Raw genomic sequence first — 26,242 nt, 5'->3', positions numbered from 1 at the left:
CAATAAACTCTTGTTTTAAATTCTAACTTAGTATTTGCTTAACATGTTAGGATCTGGGGACGTGAATTTGAATTTTAAAAACTTCAGAGTTGCTATCACGGCTAATGTTGTTGTTTCATCATTAAATTAATTTATCAGACGCAATAATATGAATTTTTTTGTGCTAAAAATCTTCACAAAAATCCTCTTTGTTGTGATCAACATTAGGATAATATTCTGTACACACAACCATACAATGCACATTCTGCATTTTCAAAATCTGCTGGCAATTGCTCTTGCTGCATCTAACATCTGTGAGAGAGCGCCAAATATGTTTCTTTACAAGTCCACTAAAAGTTTTCCTAAGCTTTAATGAGCAGGATGCTCTCCAAGCAACATACACAGGTGATGAGATATCACACCTTCCTTGCTCATACATCTGTCATTATTTAGCTGTACCTATTCTCTTTTGAATCTGTGACTGCAAATCAGAAGCTGTTTCCATTCTCCAGAATCCTTCGCTGGACTTTCAGGGATAAAAACACACTTTAAAACGTGCAAATCCATGGCAAAATGAAAATCTTCTTTTTAATACTGTTGGCAAAATTGACAGCTCTACTTAACAGAAGCCATTAAATTATTTACAAAGTAGCAGCTGCTCCTCTAGCAGCCTTTTTTTGGGCATGAAAAATAAACTAGTTGATAAGTGAGAGATAAGCCATTTGACTTCTTCTTTGTGTGCCTGGCATGGTACGCAGAGCCAATTCTGTACAATCTGATGTTTACAGAGCAATCCTCATGTACGACCTCCTTAGGCAACAGGGACACAAGAAGCCTTTAAAACGCTGAAGCAAGCATTTAATCAGAACTCTTCATGCTGATCTTTGAAAAATTCAATAAGTTCAAAAAATGTGACTCCTTCTAAAGATAAAATACCATTTTTTTGCTTCAGGAGTTGCAAATATATCCCAATGAACTCCCAGTGAACCACACAGACTTCAGACACACTGCTGTTTTACCAAAAATAAAGAGGTAAACAGTAGTGTTTTTCCAAGAGAAATAAATCAATGGTTCGAAGAAATGCAAATGGTTAAGCAAAATGAGTGTTGTAAAACAGTAGAGTTAATAACAACAATCACACTATTTTTTTTTTAGGAATTTAAATAATTTATTTACTTGAATAGCTAATTCTATGTGAATAAGTTCATATCTCCTCTTACTATGCATTAACTTTTTTTTTTTTTTAAATTTAAGTGTTTATTTTTACCTGTTGAAAGTAAGCTCTCATGATTCTGTGAGGTTTTGGGTATTTTTTTAAGGCAAGTAACTGCTGCAGGAGCCATGAGACCAAGCCTGATTTCACACATTATCAAGTTGTTCTACCTTAACTCTATCCCAGGTTTTCTCAAACTACATGAAGCTACTTCTAAAGCCACTGGGTAAAATCCTTTTGGTATCAAAATCAGTGGAAACTTCCATTACTTACTTGAGTGTGGTCAGCTCTTTTTTTCTGGCTACAATTGTTCTCCTGAAAACCTCTTTCTAAATAAACATATTCTAATAAAATTGTTTCGTTTCAACAAATTCCTGCAGGGAAACCACAGAGCTTTGTTTGTGAGTGTGGAAACATGCAACTTCAAACTTCTTTGCTTCTTTGGGGCTAGTTTTCCATGGATTCTTATTTTTAGATTATTTTTCTGTTGTTTTGTTAATTCCCAAGGCTGACATGTTTGCATTTGACAAATACAAATTGCTGAAATATTGTTTTATAGTACTTTTAAAACTCATTGAGAACAGCTGTTAGTGCTTAGAGAGCTGGAATAGGTGCATTAAATCTGAATATCTCCCGTTTCTGTTGTAATTTAACAATTTGATACCAGAGAAGATAAGGCACTTTCATCACTACTAATAGAATCAACCCTTAATAGTAGCATAACGTCATTATTTTGCTAGTCGGATGTTAGGGGTATATCAGAGGTATTAACAGCTGCAAAACTGTTTCAGTGGGTGTTCCAGGAAATGTAAGAATGAATGTAAAAGTTATGTGCTAAAGCTAAAGAAGCAGCTAACATTTATAAAGAACTCCTTTTTATTTTGTAGTGTAGACAGTTACACTTCACTTAGCAGCCTTCTGCAGCTTGCCATGAAAACTGGCTTTAAAATTTTCTGCAGATGCAAATGCTAAGTCTTTACTGGCTTTGGTTGAGATTTCAATCTTTACTACTCATTTGCTCAGCTAGAATCATACACAAAATTAAGCTAACCACTATACAGTTCATTTTATATCTCCCTGGAGCCTAAGTAATCAGGTTCCTTAGGAACTCCCCTAGCAGTGCCAATATTAATTAATTAAAAAAAAAAAAGAGGTGTGTCTTACAGGGTGATCCAGATGTGGTAGTACCAAGCCGGGGTGAGTCGCCAGCTGACAGAGACTGAATAACCAAGGATTTGCTTCAATTCAATTTGCTCTCTCACTTCAAAGGCTTGACTAGTGTCTCAGCAATAGAGATCCTGCACCTCTAGATTTTATCGGGTTTCCCGACCCGTGTGAAGTTTGCCTGGCAATCCTGGCAGTGGGCGAGTGGTTCTCCCTCTCCTTGTGGATGCACGTTACCCAGCTGGAGTGCCAAGATGAGCAACCTAAGGCTGCTATTACTCAGTAATTACAGCAGGCACAGGAGGGAGGGCATTCCTGGTGACTAGGCAATTTCTTTGTTTGGTAAGTGATGCTTTAGACGAGGTCTTTATTTCCCTTTTTTTTTTTTTTCTTCTTCTTTTTTAATTTTAAGTGACTATCTAGAAATAGCTGTTCCAAAGGAAAGCCGGGCAAAAGCTGCAGAGACATTCCCATTGTTTGGGGGGGAAAGCTGCAGCGTGGAAATGTGGGCGCGTGCAACAGAGCATCTTGGCGAAAGCATTCAGGGAAGATCTCATTATTCATAAGTGATGCTCTAGAGACTTCACATAGGCAAAAAGCGCCTCTGGCATTGCAAGCCCCAACCCACAATGGGCAAAGCAGGCGCTGCCGAACTTGCGTGTTCCTTCAGCTGCTCTCTGTGACGCCTGTGTACGGGGCACACCCTCTGCTTGGCACTTCCAGCTCAAGGACCCAGCTTCTCCACTCCTGCCTTCTGCCCCTCAGGCATCCAGAGCAGGGAGAAGTGCTGGCCAGACCGGAGGCAGGTAGGCTCAGGGGAGAAGAAAACCATTTCAAGGGGTTAATTGAAAGACAAATGCATCTGCAAATACGGGATGCAGAATGGAAGCCTGCAAATGAATGCTGCCAGCTGGAAGCTGGCCAAACTGATAAAGCAGAAAAGAAATTGAGGGTTAAATGTTTTGGATGCTGAAGGCTTGGAGTTCAAAGAGGAGCTCAAGGAAACTCCCAGCCACCAAGTCCATACAAAGAGGCTCTAGGCAAACACAAGCCTTCTGCAGGACATCTTTATCCCAAACAGAGTTTCCAAAAGGCAGTGGTTCAAATGAATAGTTAAGGGATATCTTTTAGCATCTGGGAGCTCTTTTACAAGGAAAAATGATGCCCACAGGTGAGCTATGGCTGAGGGGCAGAAGGAGTTGCTTTCCACAGGGAAGTGGATGAGAAGTGCATCTGCCCACATTGGGTTGGAAGAACAATGTCTAACTGTGGATGTATTTTCACTGCTTGGTAGAAAAGGCAGAAAGGAGCTGGTCCTGCAGGCCAGGAGGTGAGGGAAATCAGGGCAAGGCTGGGGGTCATCACCTTTCTCAGAGCACCAGCTCCTGTCCACATCAGGAGTGGAATACTGTACCTGATGGAAACCCATTTTTCACCAGGTATATAAGGACTGAAGGATTGAAACTAGAAATTACTGCCTAAATCCCAGGGAGAAAACACTTTGTATTTTTTTCCCCCCTTTTCCAAAGAAAATCTCTGTTTAGGGTCTGCATGGGCTACTGTTTTCTACGTGGAGGATTGGGAGCAGGAAAGCTGCCTTCTTCCACTGGACCGGGAAGCTGGACTCCAAACAGAGGATGGGACAACTGGTGATGTGTTTTTCTGATATAACACTCTCTTGCCAGGCCCTTCTATGGTGTTTTTAGGACAAGGATCTTGTGTTTCCAGCGCTGTCCCTCCACTATGTAACAAGACCACCTTGGTCTTAAGTCAGCCTTTTTTTTTGATCAGCACCTAGTGCAGAAATTTTACTTAGAGGTGGGAAAGCCTTTAGTCATACTATCCACACTTTTTGAGCAGGTGCATAACTACACCATAGCACTGGAGCAAGGCTAGAGTTCAAGAGTTAGGTAATTGTATCTCTCTCAAAAAGGAATTGCCTCAGACCAGTTAATTTGTCAAGATAACGAATTGCAGCAATTCTCCTAATTTGGAGCTGGGCCACTAACACTGATCTGAACTGTATTTAAACTCTTGATGACAGAGACTGAAAAAGGTATTGCAATACTGGAGGTACAGGTTCCTAAAGCAAAACTGCATGTACAGCTGGAGTTGAGAGGCAGCAAGGGCATGCGAGTACACATCCTGCATATCCCTTAGATATGAAGAAATTCCCTGGGGCACCGACTCTGGTGCCTGGGCAGGGAGAGTTCATCTTGTATCTTTGGGAGTGATAGAGGTCCGAAAAGGAAAACGTAGTACCCATCAAGTCTCAGTTTCTGCAACATGAGATAATACGAGTAGAATTTTTACCTCCCCCCTCCAAATAAAGAAACATACTCCAAAAGTACTGATTTGAAGTTACTGAAAGCTTTCTGGCAGCTGCAATAAAAACCCCTCTGTGGGCATGATGCTGGGATTCCCATGGCTTTGTATTCTCCCAAGCTGCAGGTTGCTGCCACATTTTTCTTTTCTGTGCAGCAGCAGACATGAACAAGTTTGTAGGAGAGGAAAAGCATAAGAAAGCTTCACTGAAAACGCAGGCTTCGCCCGATGAGTGTCCCCTGTTTCTGATGAAAGTTAAGTAGACAGCATCAGGTAAAAAGAAATGATGTGCCAGACCTTCTCCTCTGGCTGCCAGGCATTCCTTCCCTCACAGGAGAGCTGTGGACCACAATAAATCCTGTGCATTGACTCAGGGGAACTGAAAAGAATCTCTGACTCTTGCCCTGCATTGGCACACCCTCTCTAGGAAAACAATGGACTGAAAACAAAGTTGGTTTTTGTTGACTGTGTGACTATGTCAGTGCCTTAAAAAGTGCTAACACAAGAAATCAGACAGTCAGATTATTTCAGAATATTTCTGTTGAATGGTCTACTTAGGAATGAAATTGCTTTCTTTCTTATGTTATTCAGAATAGTCATTCTCTAAAGTCCACTTAATTTAGAAAAGCAAAGTGGCTTTTATTTTGGAACAAGTGCATCCACAGGCAGACTTCTTTCCAAATAGCTAATCTGGTCATTGCCAAATGTAAACAATTTATGTAAACATAAATTGATGAGGATGGTAAAGAACTCACTAAGGTATGGCCTAGGACTTACTCAATTTGCAAGCCCTTACTTAGACCTATCTTCCTCAGGGCTAATATGATGATCAACAGAGCTTACAGAGAGCTAGGTTCAATTTAAACAACATGTTTGAAAAAGAAATGAGCTTTTGAAAACTGTCTCCTCTTGCTGCCCCATCAAGTTCCAAGTCTATTTTGCTTGGGTTGATCCTCACTTTTAAATATCAGTCAAGTGGTAATCTAGGATTTAGTAGATCTCAGAACTGTTGATTGCCCACAAGGTTGGGTCTAAGGCTGGTAAGGGCTGGAGATGAAGTGTGTGAAGCCTCTTCTAGAGCAAGTGAGTGACTAGTAAAGAGTAACTTTACATTGCCTGCAGCTTAGTAGAATGTCTTGCTGTGTGCAGATTGCAAAGAGAAGCTGAAATGTTAAGGGAGAAAACTACAGAAAGAACAGGTCTTTGCATGATGGTTTGTCGTCTTGTTCAACATGTTAGGTGCTTATCTCTTTTTCTTCCCAAGACTTTTCTGCTGCTGGAGTGCTCCTGGGAAAGAAAGGGCCATCTCAGACTGTAAATCTGGGCTGAGGTTGCTCTGACTGTGTTTGCAGTGGCTTAGTGTGTGTGTCCACACAGTGTGGCAGCAGCAAGAGCTATGTGGGAGATGCAAAGTGACCTAGATCAGCACTCCTAATTCCTGCAGCTGTGCTAGTTCCTTCGTCCTGTGCAAGAGTGATGTGAACCAAATACCAGTCGCGTTAGAGACTGACCTTGTTTTCTTGGAGAAACCTGTGTAAAAATGGATATAACAACACTCTTGACACTTACCTCACAGGATGTTGTGAAGCTTAATTAAATGTGTGCAAAAGCACTTTGAGATCCTTAGATGAAAGAAGTTTTTATAAATGCAAATTATAATAATTATGGCTAGTAACCACCATCAACTACTGAAACAATTAATTCAGGTTGCCACAGGCCATCACAACAACGTGTGCAAAGAGGAATCAGCCATTTAATGACATATATGTTGCGTGAGAACTCAAAGCCTTAAAAATACTGTAAACAAAGAGGAAAAAACTAGACACTCAGGGCTTGCCTCTGAGGGTGCCGTTGGTAGAAGTTTCCTCGATTGCTTCCATCACCTCCATTGCATTGTGACTTGTCCCCAAGGAGAAGAGCCTGCCTTAGAGACTGCACCAGTGGGATCGTTTTATAGCCCCATGATTTTTATATTTAATATCACAAGAAAACTGAAAATGACTGCAAATAGCCTGGCTCACAAAAATTTGGAAATACATGAATAAAACTCCATTTTTTGTTAATTCTCCCTTCACCTGCTTCCCCCCCCCCCCCAATATTTCCCCCTGCTCAGGCATCCCCAGCCCAGCCCACTTACAGCATCCCAGAATAGACTTTTGCTACAGGGTATTATCCAGCTGACTTTCCAAGGGTAAAAACAAAAGAGAAGCAATCAAGATGTGTCTGGCCAAATACTTAAAGGCCCAGTGCACACATTTAGTTGACAACTGACTGAAATCTGAACCATTTTGCTCAGCCTTTCTTGTTGCTTCAAAACTGATTTGGGCTTAAATAGCTAAAACCTACAGGTGTTTAAATGCTCTCCCTTGTCAGCAGAACAGTCTCATCAAACATGGTCTGAGGATGCAGTCAGACTGGAAGAGATATCCAAAGACCCCACAGGTGAATCCCAAAGAGCAGGCTAGCCCACCTGTGACCCTCAGGCTTATTTTGCTCACCTTTAAAGATGAAAATTCAGAAGAGTAGTGGTTATGAAGCACCCAACTTACCAAAGCAATTAGGCTAAATGCACTGCTGCTAGAAATTTAAGCAATGCACTGAATTTAATTTGAGAATTCATGGTCATAAGACTGAAACCTTTAACATTTAACCTAGCAGCAAATTAAATCAGCTTTCTGACCAAGTGAAAAATTTTATGCTATTGAAGTTTGAAAAGTGTGAAGCACACACATATTAAAAGGAGGGTTTTTCCTTTTTCTTTTAATGAAGAAAAACTTGGGACCACTTAGTTGCCTAATCCAAATAATGGAAAAATGTGAATCCTATCTTTAAATAAAGCCCAAATTATAAACCAGCATTTTTTTCTAGCCTCTGCCAGACTAATGTGCTTGCAGTCAGTGGGTTTCATGGAAGAAAGATGTTATTCATGCTGGAAGGTTGTATAGACTAAACTCGCTCCTATATCAATGAGCTTAATACTTACAGAGTTTACCAGGAGCAAGCTTTCCTTCTAGAAAAACCGAAAATGCTTACATGTTCTTTTCAGTCACTTTAAAAATACTGACTTTCTGTAGAGCCTTTTATGCTTTAAGAATGAGGATACTAAGTTGATAATGTCCTAGGTAAGTTTTCCTAAAATGAGAGCCAAGTTTCTATGGGGTCTGTGTGTGTGTGTCTGCATAGAAAATTAGCAGCACTGATGCAAGGTACAGAAAACATGCTACACAGTTGGTACCAACACATTATTTTAAACCTACAAAACCTAAAACTTTATTGTGGTGTGAATATATGTAATCTGTGTGCTTACACACATATATATATACACACATATGTACACACACACACATGCATATCCTGTTGCTAAGCTCTCTTAATGACACACGGTGCTCTGCTCAGTGTCTCTTGGCTAAATCCTACAATATAAGAAAAAACTTGGATGCATTTTCTAAATGCACCTCAAGGCATTAGGACATAAAAGAAGTTGGGGTATGAGCACACCCAGTTTTAACCATCTCCAGAGCACCCTGACCGACATTTTACAATTTACCAGAAAGGTGTGGCTAAAAAGGCATTGAAGCAGATATAGGGGCAGGTCCTCCCTGATAGATATTTGCATCCTGTCACTCACCTGCTCCAGAGCTTTGCTGCACAGACTTGCTGATAACCACCAGCACATTCTGTGGTTTGGGTGCCCAAAGGCTTTAAAAGCTGATGTGACCCTATCGGCACCTGAAAACCCCGACTGATGGGTTGACACTTTCCTTCCCACCCCTTTCCACTGGAAGAGACTGATTTAAAGGGAAAATGTTCAGCTTTGAGGAGGAGACACACCATGCTTAGTATGCCCTGTTGGAAGGGGAAATGCAACCTCATAAAAACAGTGGGTTTTTTATTCCCAGGCTGTTCCTTCCACTCCCTGGGAAGATCTTCATCTGACTGATATCCCTCAATTACAGACTGGCATGAATACCAGAGTGTTTTTTCTTTTTAAAACATCACAGAGGTAGTTTACACTATACACTGCCTTCTGCAAACACAAATACTTTCTCCCTGCCTATTTAAATAAACCATGTCAGCTGGAGTGGCAGCTGTGGATACCACTTGGAAAGCTCAAAGCCCTGGGGGGAGCTGTGGGCAGTTCCTGGCATTGCTTCTGCTTCTGAAGGTAACCAGGAGGAAAGTCCATGGGAAGAGATGCAAAGAGCTGATGCTTGATGCCAAGGAAAAAAATTCACCATGGTTCCTGCTGGCGTCTCCTCACCACCCCATTTCATTCCCTTTCTTGCTCCTCTTCTCATTGAAGCAGACAACAGGAGTTTGGAGATAAGATTCTGTCTCAGACAGATGCTCACCTCTTCAGAAAAAAAAATTAAATTTTTTTTAAGAGAAGATAATTAACCTACATTGCATTCTCTGATATCTGTTTAATACAGCATTGCTTGTCAGTCAATCCTTTCATCACTTAAAGTGCATTTTGTATCCATGGAAAGCAATTAATGTTCAATAGGTAAAATTTGCCCTTACAAAGGCATCTTTTCACACTCCTGCATTGCTGTAGTGATCCTTTCCCTTCCTTACATGCCACCACCAGTCCTTCTCACACAGAAGTGCATCACCCAGAGATGTTTAATATCTATCTGGCTATTACTGTGCCCTTATGGCCTGATTGCTTTTCTGCTCCCTCTGCCTCTTCTCTGACTTCAGGTGGAAACTCTTCCATACATTTTGTGACACATTTTTGGGCTGGTTTAGGCTGCAGTTGGAAACTGCATTGGACTACCTCTGTGAGGTTTTAAAAAGAAAAAACACTCTGGTATTCATACCAGTCTGTAATTGAGGGATATCCGTCAGATGAATCCTGTCACCAGGATCCTTTCTGATCTGCAAAGAGCTGCTTGAAGCAACACTATCTCTGTAAGAAGAGTGCTCAGTTTAAAGCAGGCTTACAGCTCTCTGCTGCTTTCAGGTCTATTTTACTAATGATTTTGCTTCAAAATCAACAAAATTACCTTTGGGCTCAACTAACTGGCAGACAGTGCCACGTGAGCAGCCCGTGCCTGGCCCTGGAGCCTCGTCTTACACCTACCCTGGGGTCCCAATGGATCAGGGGTACAACCAACCACAGTGGCCAGTGCTGTTTTTTTTTTTAAAAACTGCTAACCTGGGTGGCTTTTCATCTGCTCCCCTTGTACCACAAAGAAGAAGAAGAAGAAGAACCTGATCTGCAACCACATGTAAAAATAAGCAGCTCTTCAATTTATATTTCTGAAGTCAAAACTGATGTGTGGGACAGCAGGAACTTTCAAGCCCCCCAAAAGTACCAATATAAAGATTTAATCATTGATATTTAAAATAGTATAAAGCAAATGTGAGTTAGCAAACTAAAGTATAGGAGATAGCTTTCTAGGCAACCTGAGTGACATAAGGAGTGGGAGAACATCAGCGTGGCAACTCTTAATATGAAAATGGTCAAGGATTACTTCACAATCTTGCAACAGCAGATGGCTGGAGCCATTTAATCAGGCATCTTTTCTATTCCTAAAGCCTATAATTATCTATTATAAAGACAATGTCAAATTGGCACATGACATTTTTCAGTTCCCATCCCCAAACCGAAGGGGGGCAGGGTTAACAGAAGTCTGGGAGCCTTTGCCCTCTTGAAGAGAACTGCAACTACTCAACTTTGGGAATTGCAGCAGGGATGGTATCTGAGCATTCTTGTCCTCGCTGTGCAGTGCATGCTCAGGACTAACCACTTCTGTGTCATGCAATTACTAGAAAACTGGAAGTAGGTAAAAAAAGAAAAGCCAGCTCGCTCAGATGCTTATCACAGTTACTTCAGATTTAATCTATCATTATAAAGGAAAAAACCAACACCAAATTTAAGCGATGCTCACAATCTGCTCCCTTCCAAAGCAGAAAAGATGAAGGCAAAGCTGAACCCCAATCTTCTTGAACAACAGATTCACTGATCCTGGTGAAGGCCAAGCTGATTTAGCCATTATGTTGACCTGATCAAAATCTGATTAAAGTTAATGGTGAAAACATTTACAGTTCCAAACATAAGGCAAAAAAATGCTATCCTTGAGCTATTCTTAATACTAGAGGCAAGCAGAGAATATTTTATAAATTAATTTTATTCTTAAAATACTTTTCCCCCCAAAAACCTGACTTTTATTTTAAAACTTCTATAAACTTATAGTAGCTTTTAAAAGTCCCACATAACCAAAAACTGTTTGCTACATTTTGGGATGCGTCTGAAATTTTATTTAAAAACAATTTCAAACTCCTTAATATATGTAATGTATTTTACCATTTCTTCATCATGAATGCCACTGATACACCAAAAAAAAAAAAGGACAGTATTTCTGACACAAAAAGTTGTTTCAAAACTGGTTTTAAAGTTTTTATATTCTTTTCTTTGGAACGAGTGGAACTTTTAGTTGTAATTTCTAATATAATATTTCAAACAACTCGTGAAGGATCCATCTACAATCACCAAATTGGCAGGCATCAACTCACATGAGTAATTTAACATTTGCATTGGGCAAAGCAGTCTACCTCCTGCAGACTGCAAATTACTGGTAGTATTGACTGTTTCTTTTCCCCCAAAATAGGGTTAGATCAGTGTGTGCAGAAACTCTTGTCCTGGTTTTGTAAATATTACCCTTTGACAACTGCAGCAGTGGGAACCTGAGACGCACTGAATGAAATGCAAACAGACTTATCTGTTAGTAAATAATTTCAATTAGGTGATGGAAAAAACCCCGAAATAAAATGTTTACTGCTTTCTTCAGCCTCTTCCTTCCTCTCAGTTGCACACCGTATTTTCCCTGAGTCGACAAGGAGAAGTTTAGGATGGGGTAGTGTCCCTGCACACCCCGGCATAGCCTTTGTGCATCATGGTTGTTGTCACACTGACACCTAATGGCAGACACGAACTAGAGTATTACGGCTGATTTCCCAGGGCTGTGGTTTTGCTCTATTTTGTAAAAATTATAGAAAATAAGTGAGCTTAAAAAATGGACTTCACCTGACCGTGTGTTCAGCCTCTGGGAGGGCAACGCTGGGAAGGTGACACCGAGGGGCTGTGGCATGGGATGTGGATGGGCAGCCTGTCACAGAGAGCTCACACGGGAAAACAAAAGCACCAAAATGGAAGGCTAAAATGAGCTGGCCAGAGTCAACCAGTAGGTTGGTGATGGTAAAGGTCTAATTTCATCCAGTTCTTAACCTGCTGTCTTCTTTCTAATCCCAACCAGTGGACAGAAAAACTGGCAAACATGCAAGGAATTAGGTTGGGGCAGTGAAGTTGATAATAATATATGAAAAAAAGGCACTGACTAAAGCTCGTGCTTCCTTCAAGAATTTTTGAAGAAATCAGGATTTTTTCCAGAATGTTTTACTGTTAAAATTCTGTTTATTACAGTGAGCAGTGTGAAATGCTGTGGTACTAACTCTTCCCTTACATAAGAGGCAACAGCAGCATAGTCAACAGGATGATCTGGGCTTACATTGCAGCAGAGTGTGCCCACACAGGCTCCATATTTGTGTTTGTGAACTAAACATTGGGTCCTTTGGTGGTAAAAGCAAGGGCCTAAGGTAAGCACTTTGTGGCTGTTTTCTTTGGTCAAAATGCATCCTACGTAGTAAAATAAATAATTAATCAAAGCCATCATCTTTCATCTGGTTAATAAAAGCTTGTATTATTTAAGTAGAGATGTGGTGCAATTTAGCAGGGAACTTCAAATGATGATTTAGGAGAAGTTTAGACTGGGTTCCAAATCCTTCAGTTAGAGAGTGAGCTCATGTAAGGCTCCTGATGGTTCACCAGCACCTACCAAGTGATGTAAAATCATATCCTGGGGTTATTCTACAAGATCTCTGGGATGGTCCCAGAATCTGCTCTTCATCTGGTGTATTTGGATATCTTCAGAGGGGCTTTAACAGCAAGAACATTAGCAAGGAAAATTACTAAATTCAGCAGAGGTATATGAATAACCACAGTAAGATGTAGCAGAAGGTTTCATCAAGCAAAAAATATAAGCTAGCAGTTGTTATGAAACAATGGGTTTTTTTTAAAAAATGAGAAGTCAGGCTATATTTTTGAAAAATGAAAAGGCATAGGTTTTGAACACAAATCTACAGGAAAGAATATTGGCTTCCATGCTCCTTTACAGTGAAAATTTTTAAACTATTTAAACATTGTTAATCCATGGGATCTAATTTATGTGAGACCTACACACTAACTTCTTACTGATGTGGTGTGCAAGGACTGAGCTGGGTGTCCCTGAGCTGGGAGGGCAGGAGGCAGAAATCAAGTGGCTGTTGCATCTTTGATTATCATAAAGATGAAAAGGTGGGACACTGGCAGTGTACCTGCAGTAAGTAACTAATTCAAATGATCACCATACATGCTTATAAGCTATTATTAATGATATCTTTTCATCGTATTAAAATATTTTGCCATTTCATAATATCAGCATTGCAGAGATAACCAACACTGCCTCACAATCTGTTTTTAAGACTGAATTTTACAGTTTGAAATCTAGCACAATTCAGGACTTTTGGTATCTTGAATGCTGTGGAAAACATTATTGAAGGGCATGAGTTGAGGAGTTGCGGCAGTTTCATGGCACTGAGATTTGAAGTAAAAAGAAGTCTTAGTGCAGACTAACCAACAGGAAGGATATTTAGGGGAAAGACACTTGAAATAGCTGTAATTAAATACAGAATGTACGTTGAGGAAAGAAAACAGTCACTAATTCTGGATGTCCTTATGACTTTGTGTTAGGCACTGCTGATCAGTTCTTCACCAATGTTTTTTCTTAAACAGCTCATTTCTTTTCATCTTGTGGCCAAGTTTGACACTTCAGAAAGTGCATGACTGAGAACAGTGATGGGTGCAAAGCTCACCCTTGGGACCCATTGAGCTCTTCCCTAAGGCTTTTACCAGCCATGTCCTGATTAGAATGTCCCAGCCCTGAGACTTTAACAGGGAACTTGGTTTTGTTAGGCTGAAAGCATTCAACAAGAACTAACACCCTTACTTCTGTTGTGGGAATTTTTCAGGGGTGAAATGTCAAGCAGTCTCTTGTGTAGGAGTCTTTGGAGGAAAACAGCCTCAACCTCCTATATTGCCGTGGGCAATTCCACAGTTTTCCCACTCAAGGACCTGTGGTGTGGCTGGGGAGTGCAGTGAAAGAGAAGGAAATAAATAAATAGTCCTTCAATGTGTTTGTTTGTTTGATCTAGCACCAGATGTGCAAAGGTCCTCCTGTTTACAAGAGATGTTGCTTCTGAGCAAAGGGATCTACAGCCTTCTCCTGATGTTGACTATGCTATGCCTGATCATTCCTCCTAAATCTCACCTGTGCAGGGAATACCTGGAGGTAATTCTTTGGTAGGTCATTATAAAAAGCCTTAACGTTGAAATACTACAATTGAACATTAAATTGACACCTCACATCAGCCCACCATTACATCTCTTTTCCAATTCCTCTGCTGTCATGCGACTGATGTGATGAATTACAGCCTGTCACATCACGTTACGTTACGCAGAACAAACAGGACAAAACACATACCAACTGCCATGCAAATATGTGTTTGCCAACCCTTTTCAGTGCGTAGAAACGCAATCGGCGAATTCCCTATCGGAAAACGAGAGGCTGAGGGACAGCTCTAGGGTGTGTGAGACAAACATACCTCTGACACACCACGAGCACACAGATCTGCAGCTCCCAGTAGTTATGAAAGCACCTCCTGCTGTGGTTATTTCTTGTTCTCTCAGAAAAAAAAAAAAAAACAAAAACCAGCAGCAGTGGATTCTGTGACTGCTGATGTCACGAAGCAAAATATAAATACGCAATAATTCCCCTGGTGTTCCTGTTCAGATTTGGAGCTATTTTTATGACTGGCCAGATTTTGGCTGTGTATGTATAAATATAACACCCACTTAATGTACACACACACACGTGCATGCTATGAGATGTATGAATATATATTATGTGGCTTTTAAGTGCAGTCTTTTAGCCTACATGTGGGCCTTTTGAAGCTAATGGGAGATTTACCAGGGGCTTTTTCACAGAGCTGTAGGCAAGAGTGGAATCCAGAACATATGAATATTATACTATGGTGTAAATCATCTAGTTTGACCTACAGTAAATTAGAGGCTATTAAATTTCATCCAGGTATCCTACACCAAGCCAGAAAAACATGTGTTTGACTAATGCATAAATTGTATTTGGCTAAAACCTATTTCCCAGAAAGGTATTCATTCAGTCTCCATGCAAAGACACTTTCCATGCATCAATTTCTTTGATAGTTTGTTTCAACAGCTACTTTAACTACGTGTGCTTTCTATTTAAATTTACCACAGTCTATGGAGTCAGTGATGAGAAGTCAAATTCCTACTTAAATTCCTAGCCATAATGCCAACAACTTGAGTACTGACTTTCTTCTCTTCACTTCAATGTTATGCCATGGGCATCCCTTCCAGATCTCTTATGCTGAGCTATTCTTTATCATGTTAGATCCTTCCCCAAGGAATAGCTCTGTGAATTGTTTTCACTTTGTTAACTTTCTTCTTGATACATGTCCACAGAAAATATGTTGTTTACTTGGTAATTAGTGTCACCCATTCACTGTTGTCTGTGTGCATCAGCTTGGCTGGGGGTTATATGGATAAGATGTCTGATATGTGTGACCTCACATACCTTGCAATACCCTAATTGTTAGCAGAATAAAACCAGATCAGATACAAACAACTCCTTTCGATTTCCAGAATTTGACATTACTGTAATTTTTTTGTTTATAAACCAGTCATAGCATGTGGCTATAGATACAAAATATTTAAGTCCCTAAAGCTGGCTCTCCCAGTTACTGATTTTTCTCTTTTTTTCTACTCAACACATAATTTAAAATGAAGGCAAAAAATAGTTACTCTATGACTTCTGGTAAGACTTTTTCATATTAAATAGGGTATAGTTTTACTGCTGGCAGATATTACAAAATATGAGGATCATTAAAATTAAAATATTAAGGAGAATAGTGTCTTCATTTCAGGCATATAGTGGTACTTTTTAAATCTGGTTCTGTAGCAGGCAAGTATATGTCACAATAAAGAAGGGAAAAAAATGGAACGCCATGATTATTTTAAAGCTTGACACAAAACTATACACCTCTTTCAAGTGAAGATACACAGATCTTTGTGTAGACCTCTGCAGCTAAGCAAACCAACTAGCCTTTGATGTACTTATAATTATTAGGGGCTGAGGATTACGTCTTTAGGCAAAGCTATCTAGCAGTGGGAAGGTATAGATCAAAACTGACACCATGACACAAGCAAGCAGAGAGGTGAGATGAGGTGGAGCCAAAAATAGCTTGGCATCACTATAGACCTTAAGTAAAACAAATAACTTCACTTCTTGAAAAGAACACAAGGAGGGGAACAACTAATTAATACCTGTAACCCCTCAATACCAGTTGGAAATTTAAACACGTCATTAACAAGAAGCTAATCATTGGAATATAGAAGAAAATTCAGCAGATCCACTTCTCTGGGAACATACTGTTACACTGTCACGGAGGCAGGTATGCCAGGCCAAGAATTCAATAGGATGCCACGCAATGAGTGCTGGCTGCTGCTCACTCCTCTTGAAACCAGTCTACATCAAGTAGAGCATCCTTCCAGACAAGGCTCTTTGCAGATGGTAGCAGTTTTGGTAATGCCAGGCCTACACATGAGCTCATTACTTGCTAAAATCCCCATCCAAAGCCCACTGAAGATGGTGGAAATATTTTTATTGTGTTTAGCAGGCTCTGTATCAAGTGCTGTGTGTGGCTTGATGTGCACAAGAGAGTGTATACATGAACACAGTTAAATAATTTCAAATTACTACAGATCTTCAAAGACACTCATCTTGGGTGGCACAAAATTAAAAAAGTGCTTGTGGAAACTAATTTCTTGCCATAGGTTAACTGCCAATCATACTTAGAAAACATTTTTCATTAAAAATGTTTTTCTGGCTCTCTGGCGAAAAAGTCATATTATTAGAAAAATAAAAGCGAAGGATTTGAATCCAAAGGTTTTGAATTACTTAAACTGAAAATCTAAATAAATAAATAGGAGATCTAACACCTACACTAAAGGAAGCAGAACTCCAAAAAAACTGTAGCATAAACAGGTGTCCCCCAAGTCTTTCTAGATCACAGTTCATCCATGCACGGGATAACACCTTTGAAGCATGCCATAAACATGTTACACAGTGATATAAAAATCATGCCATGAAATAAAGGCTAAGATTCTCAGTTAACTTGAAACTCAGTAGATGACAAGAGAAAGATGTGTGTGCCAAGGAAGAGCAGGAAATGAAGAAGGTTTTGCCATCAGTGCCAGAAAGGGTATGTGAGGGTAAGGGAGAAGTCTATTGCTTGAGAGGTTGAGAGTCTTCATGGATCAGAAGAGGAAGAAATGTTACCAACTAGGCTAATGCAGGGCCTGAGAAAGTTACAAACACAGGGGCACAATTCTAAACGTGGTCTTGAAATGCAAGCAGGCTCCCCAGGACTGTCAGAAATAGGGGAAGATCTGAGTAAATCACAAGTGATTTGGAGGTAGCAGGCTGTATGCAAGCCCAGACTGGTATCTCTGATACACCGTATGGAAGACAAAACACCATAGCATGTGTCATTATTAATTATCACAAAGACCATGTAAGCCATTCAGTATAAAACACTACCACAGAACTAAGATGAAATAAATAAATTCTCCACTTAAGGTTCAAACTGATGATGCTCCTTGCCAATAAGGTGAAGCATGTAGGGTTCCTGCATTTTGAATGTCTTTTTACAAACAGTGTGGGAAACTGGACTTCAGTCTCTGTGAGAACTGATAAGAATTCCTATCTCGCTTGCAAACATTATGGAATATTTTCAGAAATATTTTAAAATCCTATTTTAAATGGGAAAACCTCAAGCACTTTCATGAGACACTAGTGAATCACCAAAATGTTAGTCAGTCCCATATAGCATTTCAGAACAATACAATTATCTGAACATCAGTGGTTTTGTTCAGACACCTCTGTTAGAAATGTTGCCTAAACATTAGTGTTACTAATATTCTGAATTTTCTAAGCAGAAATACAAGGTTTCCCAATTTGCCTTTCAACTATGCAGCAGTTATCTGTCTTGTCACAACATGAATCCCTTTTGGGTGAAAGCTGTTGATTTGAAGGTTAAAATCATCTTGCTAGGCCCTAATGTAATTTGTTGGAAGTTGGCCTTGGGAAACTTTCTGACACTGCCTACATATGCTCTTTGTTGGATATTCATTGAGCAATGATGTCTGAAGGGCTGAGTTCTTCACCTCCATGATCATTATTAGTTATGGCATTTCTTAACAGGCTGTGCCATGTCAGTTCTTTGCAACTCAGGTTTTACATTAGCAACCTCCAGTTTACAGCACTGAACAGACACACTCTACCACCACAAACAATACTGTTGCAGGAGAGTGTATGCCAGGTTACACCCACAAACAGAATTTATTAGTAGCCTACATATATTGTCAATATTGAATAAATATTTATCCTCTCTTTTAATCAAGTGAGATGAGGTGCACAGCATACATTTTAGGCTAAATGAGAACTCCCTGACCTCATTAAGGAACTCATGGGTCTTCTACAGAAGTAATTCAAGAGAAAATCTTTGGCAGAAGAAACCACAGTGTCTATGGCCAGTGGTCTGCTGATCAAATAGGAGCAGGGAAAGAGGAGACAGCTAATGCTGTTTCTGAGATGTACGGGACCATTACTTCAATCTTCTCATCCCTCAAGATGCATTTTTACAGGCTGTCAAACATAAAATCTTATGAGAATAATTTTCTTTAGAAGATTTTAATCAGGTGAACAAAATATCTGATTCTGTCAAAACCATAATTCACTTGACACTTCATCTTGCTCAGCAATATTCTCACCAAACCGCTGTGCTCTGGAGGTCTACAGGTGTTTTTACCATATGCCCACAAACATCCTTTGCTTTGAGAGTGGCTTCTCCGAAATGGTGTCTACCAAACCACAATCATGTGACGAATTGAGAAAGACCAAAATTCAGAAAGTTTTAAAATAATCAATCTATTTTTAGTTTTACCTTGACATAAATTTTGATATAATATGTGAGGGATCTACCAATGATTACAGACCTCTGGATGACACCTATACTTTTCAGATGAAATTATATTGTCATTCTGCATTATTTGTAGGAGTTCGAAACTTTTCCTAAAGTCTGAGTTTGAAATATATTATGTTTGAAGTGACCCCTGTACACAGAAATATCTTGACAAATTAAATATATCTGGGGCAAGATGGAGCACTTTCAAAGGCTTGGGAATGAGCCAGGAGCAATGACTCATCTTATTTTCAAGTAGCGCTGAGCTGAATTTTGGGGATGGGTTAACTCAGGAAATTTCATCAGATACACGAGAATCGTTCGCTTTTGTACTATTTAGGATCAAATATTATACTGTAATATATATATATATTTGAAATGTGCTGTAGAGAGGTGCCCAGTATAACCTCAGTAGCACTGATTGCACTTTGTTGCATCTGTTTGCTTAGGTTACTATCTTCTTGTAGAAGCCTGAAGTGGGTGTTCAAGAAGTTTTGGGGGTTGATCCGGGAAGTGACCATTGGTGAACCGAGTGGCTGAAGGCTCCAGAGATCAGGGACTAGACAAAGAGGACTGGGCTTGGGAAATGGTTAGGGGAGAGAGACTTGTTTGAAACTGCATTTTAAAACTTCTGTCTCTGACATGAGTTTTTCTCCCCCTCTCAAAATATTAGAAAAATATAGCAAGTTACATATAAAGCACTTCTTATCTTTTGTTTTCATTGGGTCCACGAAGTTCATACCTCATGTCATCTTTTTTGACAACAACAGTTTATGAAATAATAACATCATAAAGAAAGGACGTTGGAACAAGCTATAAAAAAACAAAATCTGTGGCTGATATTTCACATGTTTAAGGTGAGATCCAATCTGCAGTGAAACAAACTCATGGGAGATTCCTGATTATTTTCATACAAAATGAATTGGATGTAAATTCATTACTGTTTAGAGACTGAATCTCAGTGACAGTTTGTCCCTGGGGGCATTGAAAACTATTTTAAATCATTCTGATAGTTAATTATTCAGCAAAACACTTTATCATATAAAATGACTTTAATAATTTATGCTAATGGGGCACTGCAGAGGCAACTGTAGGACTGGTCTGGAGGAGGGGAAGACTGTGCCTGCACACAATAATCATAATGAACTGTAGTAACACGTGTATCACATTTGATATGCAAGTAAAACATTTGTGATCACTTCAGTTTTTTTCCCTGTCCCTCTCCCTGCACATATGTCTACAATACTATAAAAGGCTCTTAGTAAACTTAAAAATAGCCTAACTTCAGAAATCTAGTAATAATGGTAGTTTGAAAGGAATTAAGACACATACTAGGGTTTAAATCTTCTGGATTAAGTGTCAGAGAATAGATAATGATCAGATGCAAGTCCTAGGTATCTCAGTTATATTTGGTGCAGCAGACAAATACCTAAGAAGTAAGAGAAGAGAAAGCAAAGGAGATGTGACTGTACTTTTTAAAGAGTGCTCTGTAAAGAAAGAACTTAACAAATGTTCTTTTTTGTAATTCTAGTGGTGAAAGGGTCCAGTTGTGGTGGAAAAAATGCTTGAAGTGACTTGAGCATGACAATTAAACACCCTGAAGAAAAGAGTTCAGGACAGGCACTGCTTGATTCCTACTCTGCCGGAGAGGAAAGGAGGTGATACTGTACTGCATAGCCCTGAAAGTCATGGATTTATGCAATCGATAGAAACAGCCACATAAATGCATATAATGCCTCTCTGCATTTGTATGTATTGTAGTGGCATTTGTTTGTATGCTCTGGGTAAACATGGAGATGTACAGTTCTAAAAGAATCCTTTGTTACCCAAGATCTCAAAGGTTTTGTGATTCTGACTCATGAAAAACACTTCTGAGTTTTAAACCTATTCTACCTCTTGGCATGGAACAAGAACAAAAGCTCAGTGATTTCCTCTAATATTCAAAGATGCAGAAGAATAAGCAACACAGAACTGTGCATATTTTATATAAACTTTTTGTGGTTTTGGTTTTTTTTATCCTTTTCTACTTTCTCTCTGATGGAAGTCAACTCCCAAGACACAGATACCTTCTGCTTGGTTCATGCTATAGAGTATGAAATCAGAGTGGTCTGAAGTGTTTGCATATATTTCTCCATGTCGGTTCAGAAGAAACACAAGGAGAAAGTGAATGAGTTCCCCTGCCTGAAAAGTTGTCTGTGTTTTAGCAATTAATCTAATGCTGCAACTTTTGCATCAATATTCCTTATGGAACAGCAAGAATCCCACTGCAAGCAAAGCTGTTGCTTTAAAGCCAGGATCTGAGGCCGTGTTGACATCAGTAAGTGTTCCATCCAAATGCTGCCAAAGCATTAATGATGGATGTGATTCCCATTATTCATAGTGTGCACCAGCAAATATTTGCAGGTGAATGAGATTGCCATACATGGCCTTTAATGCTGATATGAACAGCAGTTTTCAAATTCAATCCCTTACCTCTCACACTCAGTTCAGTTTGTACAGCCTCAACTTTTCTATATAGCCATAGTATAAATTTTTTGCTTCATAGCTATCCTCATATGGGTACTGAAAGGCAAAGTTTGGGAGTTGGTGTTTATTTTTATAAGCTTCTTTCTTTAGTTATGAATAAAAATCCAGTTATTTAGTTACAAATAAAAATACAGTCTCACTTTCAAAGAAAACAGTGCAATCAAAACAATAACTCCCCTACAAATATAACACCATGTTCTACAGGACAAGTATTGATTAAAACAAAAAGGGCTTTTTAAACACCATTAATTCTTACCAATTCCAGTAGTTATTGATTCTGTATCAATGTCATTAGCCTTTCTCTTTGCCACTTCAGCTAGTGCCAATTCACCCTTATCTAGTGCAAGGTAATGGATGTCCTTTGGAAATAAAGCAGAAAAAAAGAGATTAATCTAAAATGAATCTCAATAGGAGCAACAAAAGGGATTTTGAAAGAAAGAGGTTCTTTTATTACTTAGATCACAAACACAGATGGAACTGATGAACCTACCATTACGTTTTAATTCCTTCCCAATGCAAATTTATTATCTTACCTGTGCTGTTGAATACAGCAATGAATAAAACACTGACCAATCACACACTAATAAAAGTGAAGCTATTGACTCAGGGTATGAAAGAAACCTAACTACTTTTGAAGTAAGGTCTGTTGGTACAACATGAATTAAAAGAGGGTTGACAGGAGGTGGCTCTGTGTAAACCAGACCTCAAGTATTGGAACTCTTCTGGCTGACAGCCTGTATTTGAAACGTGTTAAAAGTAGATGTGGTGCTTAGAGACATGGATTAGTGGTGGACCTGTTGGTAATGGGTTAACAGTTGGACTTGATGATCTTAGGGGTCTTTTCCAATCTTAATGATTCTACGATTCAAAGGTTTCCACCTGGTGCATGAGTTTTGGGGTAAAGATCTGTAGGCACTAATTTTTGTTTGAAGGCTGTCATGTTCACTCACTGTTCTTTGAGTAAGGTGATGGTGGTCCTCCTTGGGCTGATATTGGAGGTAATAAGAGCAACAGTAGCTGCTCAATGGTTTTAACATCCACCCAGCTGACATGATTCCTGAGTCACTCCTGGACAACAAGGGGCTTTCCGAAAATGTTGCTGTCTAGCATGAATAGCTGTTAATACTCTGAATCTACTCCTTCATTTAGGGTTAAAAATCAGAGGGCTGCAGCAGGGATGTATCATTATATAATTATAGAATGGTTTGGATTGGAAGGGGCCTTAAAGATCATCTTGTTCCGATCCCCTGCCATGGGCAGGGACACTTTCCACTAGATCAAGTTGCTCCAAACCCTATCCAACGGGGCCTTGAACACTTCCAGGGATGGGGCTTCCCTGGGCAACCTGTGCCAGAGCCTCATCACCCTTTCAGGGAAGAATTTCTTCGTAATATCTGACCTAAACCTGCCCTCTTACAGTTTAAAGCCATTTCCCCTTGTGCTATCCCTACATGACCTTGTCAAAAGTCAAGGTTTTTTATTTCATATTAATATTTGAGGTGAAAACCACCAGTACTACATAGAGCACTATTTGTTCAAGAACATATTCCTGCTGACAAATTACAGTCTCACTGCCCCTGGTTTTGGCCATTGAAGTAAAGTTTCATCCTTGACCATTAATAAAGAGATAATTAATCCCCTTCTCATTTGGCATCATGCTGCTCTGTGCATGAACTGTGACACAGAAAGTGAGGGTAATCCAAGAACAGTTGGCAATTTTTTTTTCCCCGCACTTCATTGCTGAAAATGCCATTTGGTATCCAGAGATTTGAGTCATTCCTTTGTTCTGCAATCCATCTGCATGCAGGAATTTAAAGGGGAAAGGAGTATTTGCTGGAAATATTGACCTCTGCATACCATAAAAGCAACTATATTCTCAGTAATGGAGAAGATTTCAGGTGAAACTGTCCTTCTTGGTGTGAATTTACTGCCATTTTCATCAATATGACAGAAACTCTTACAGGAAAAGTGACTTTAGTCTACAGAGAGAAGTTATATGAAAAAAGTGAGAGTAATAGTGTTAGCAGAAAGATGTGCTGCCCTTATTAACCCCTCATTTAATAATAGTAATAAAAAATTAAAAAACAAAAAAAACCCCAAACTGAGAACGTTAGGGAAATTGAGACTGATTATGCAAGAAAGCCTGGACCTGACTTTCAGGATCCCCACAGTCTGCAGGGGACAGCAGCTTTTTCTCATCACAAACACAGGTGTGACTTAAAAAATGTGCAAGTGTCTTGGAGCAAAGTAATGAGTTACGAACTTGGGGCGAACTCTGTATTTCCTCTCTTAGTAGGTCTAACATGGTTGTCAGGAGAAAAGGGCCTGAGTAGCAAGGTATGACTTCTATGAAGATTAAACAGCAGATATTGTCAGCTTATTAAGATAACAATAGAAAACCCAAGGGCTCTTGGACAAGTCTGAACTTATAGAGATTTGAATGTACAGGCAGACACTTAAAATACATTCTGACAATGCTTAATGACTGTCTTTTTGTAGTTTAAACTATGAGAAGTATTGCACACCTCCATGCAACTTTAAATAATAAACTTGGGGAAAGGATGGAAACAGCTGCAGAAAAATGAAGACGTTCTGTCAGCAAAGAAGCTGTGCATTCCGTGTGTGTCAAAGCAGCTGGTATTTCAGACCTTGGTTTTGCCTGTTTTCTGTTTTGGGTAAAGAAATGTAAAGATGCCACATATCCATCACTGACTAACAGGGGCCTTGTAAGAAATAAAGGTTAGCAGTAGGTTGGCTAAAAGTAAGTGGCTTTCTTTATTATTCCTCAAGTTGCTGTCAGGAAGAAGAATTAAAAAAAAGTTGCTTTTGTCTCCTCTCTAAACAAGCTTTAGAAAGAAAAGATTACCAAAATAAAATCTCCTAATTAGACCATTTCAGATTAAATTTAGGTGTTTCTCATTCAAATAAACAAGCAAAATTGGATTTTTCTATGAATTTATGACTCTGTGAGTAGAATTAAACTAGAAAATTAAAAAAGAGAAAGAAGGAACACCAGATTACAAGGTGGTTTAAAGAATGACAGAAAAAAGACAATTAAATTACCTGAATATTCATGACAGATTTTTTTTCACACAATTACCTAAGAATTTATCAGTCCAAAGATCACATCCTTCTCAAAAACAATGGTGACAATAAAAACAATTTCCAGCTGCTTACTGGGAGCTTGCTGAAAGGGCTGTATTTTATCATTTAACAGTTTGCTTACTTTTTGGACTACTTCCTTTTTTTACCCTCACCTTTGTGACTCACAGAGCTGGCTGTTGGTGAGCAGAAGTCATTTGAAACACTGATGTGCATTTGTCTATAGGATATTTCTGGGCAACACTCCAACATTTCTTCGAAGCATGCACTTTCCTCATCTGTGTATCACCCAAGATCTGACAGTTTTATTAAAGTGTCTTTTCCTTGCACTTTTTTCTGCTACCTTTGGTACGTGGGATGGCCTTTTGAATTTTCAGCAGCTGAGAGCTGGAACGTACTATAAAAGGATTTCAAGCTAACAACCTTTCCACTGCTTGATCTTTTCTGTCACAGATTGGATCAGTCACTGTCCAATAAATGGAGCTGTTGTTCATGATATTATGTCCCTTTCAGTTTTATTTTTTTATTGAACTTTGTAGGAGATGATATTAATTGATGGACTTAGATGTGACATGAGGGTAAAGCTTGTGGAGAGACACAGCAGTGTATCTTTGTCTTGTTACGGCATCATACCAGTGATGCTATAGCCATAGGACTAACTTCTAAGTTTTTTTTTTTCTTTTTTATTTCTATGAAAGAAATTAGCCCTCAGATAGCATTTCCTCAAACTTCTCTGCGATAATTTCAAAACAAATAATGGGAATGCTGCAGAGCCCTGTTTGGAGAAAGAGATGCTCAGGACAAATTCTCCAAGATACAGGACATTTTCTCAGAAGTCTCGGATGACAGCTGTTCAATGTTTGCATCTGCCTCAGCCTATGTTATATCTGCTCTTCTCTATCCTTTCTTTTTTATTGCTTCTCTGTTCTCCTTTAATAAACAGATTTGTTTCTTTCTCATTTTGCCTATGTCATCAGATGTCTTTATTTAGACTACTATTTCTTCTTGAAATCCTATTAATTAACTAGAATAAGGTGATGTGACTCCTAGAGCCATCTTAGGTTTTAAAAATGGATAAAAAGGCTTTAAACATACGTAAAGTCAAGTTCTATGTTATTAATTGCATTTTGATTTATATAAACAATATACAGGAATCATTCAGTATTAAGCAGAAGAGAGGGATGTACAAACCTTGCTTAGCAGTAGTATTGTTATATTAATATTAGTATTGTTATATTAATACCTAGAAGGACTGTAAGGTTTCAAGGAACAGGCTATCTAATTTTCACAGTATTAAGCACAATGAAACCAAATTCCCTAGAAATTACCATGGCACAAATAAATACTTGTAATGACCTATGCATGCTTAAACTTCTTGAGTCCTGTACTTAGTGGTCTTGCAGTAGTGCCACTCTTAGCTTATTGCAAAGTTTGTTCATTATAACATACTTAGAAAAGGAATTAGCAAAAGGACATTTCCCCAGAGGAGGCAGGTATGTGAGCTGCTTGTTGCATAATTTAGGGGAAACTATGAGGAATCTCAAAGGCAATGCAAGCAGAACAAGGACATTAAAGAACTGGTTTTGATCTCACAGTAACATAAGCCAGGGGAAACTCTTTGGAAGTATATATTTATGATGAAGGGCATTGGTAGGATGGGAAATGAAGAGTAGGTGTTGAGAGAGGAAAGGAAAAAGAAAGAGTAGGAAAGGATAGAGTTAATTTCTTGGTGAACATTGAACCTCCTCTTGAAAAAAGCTGGAGAACCTT

At 39.1% G+C, this 26,242-nt stretch overlaps 1 protein-coding gene across 12 annotated transcripts in view; it reads right to left on the bottom strand.

The window, feature by feature from the left end:
* WDPCP (WD repeat containing planar cell polarity effector) overlaps window positions 1–26,242 on the bottom strand; it is a 149,225-nt gene that overhangs the window by 19,726 nt on the left and 103,257 nt on the right. For 7 of the 12 annotated variants that reach the window (XM_064647664.1, XM_064647663.1, XM_064647658.1 and 4 more), the window contains one exon: window positions 21,627–21,729. The exons of the other annotated variants lie outside the window; for them this stretch is intronic. In XM_064647664.1, the coding sequence (XP_064503734.1) occupies window positions 21,627–21,729 (103 nt within the window). The remainder of the gene's footprint in view (window positions 1–21,626; window positions 21,730–26,242) is intronic. 12 annotated transcript variants of the gene reach the window in all.

The sequence above is a fragment of the Pseudopipra pipra genome, chromosome 3, assembly GCF_036250125.1.
Source record: "Pseudopipra pipra isolate bDixPip1 chromosome 3, bDixPip1.hap1, whole genome shotgun sequence".
In the NCBI taxonomy this organism is placed as follows: domain Eukaryota; kingdom Metazoa; phylum Chordata; class Aves; order Passeriformes; family Pipridae; genus Pseudopipra; species Pseudopipra pipra.
The sequence above is the reverse complement of the archived record's forward strand: the minus strand, read 5'-3'. Positions and strand labels throughout refer to the sequence as shown.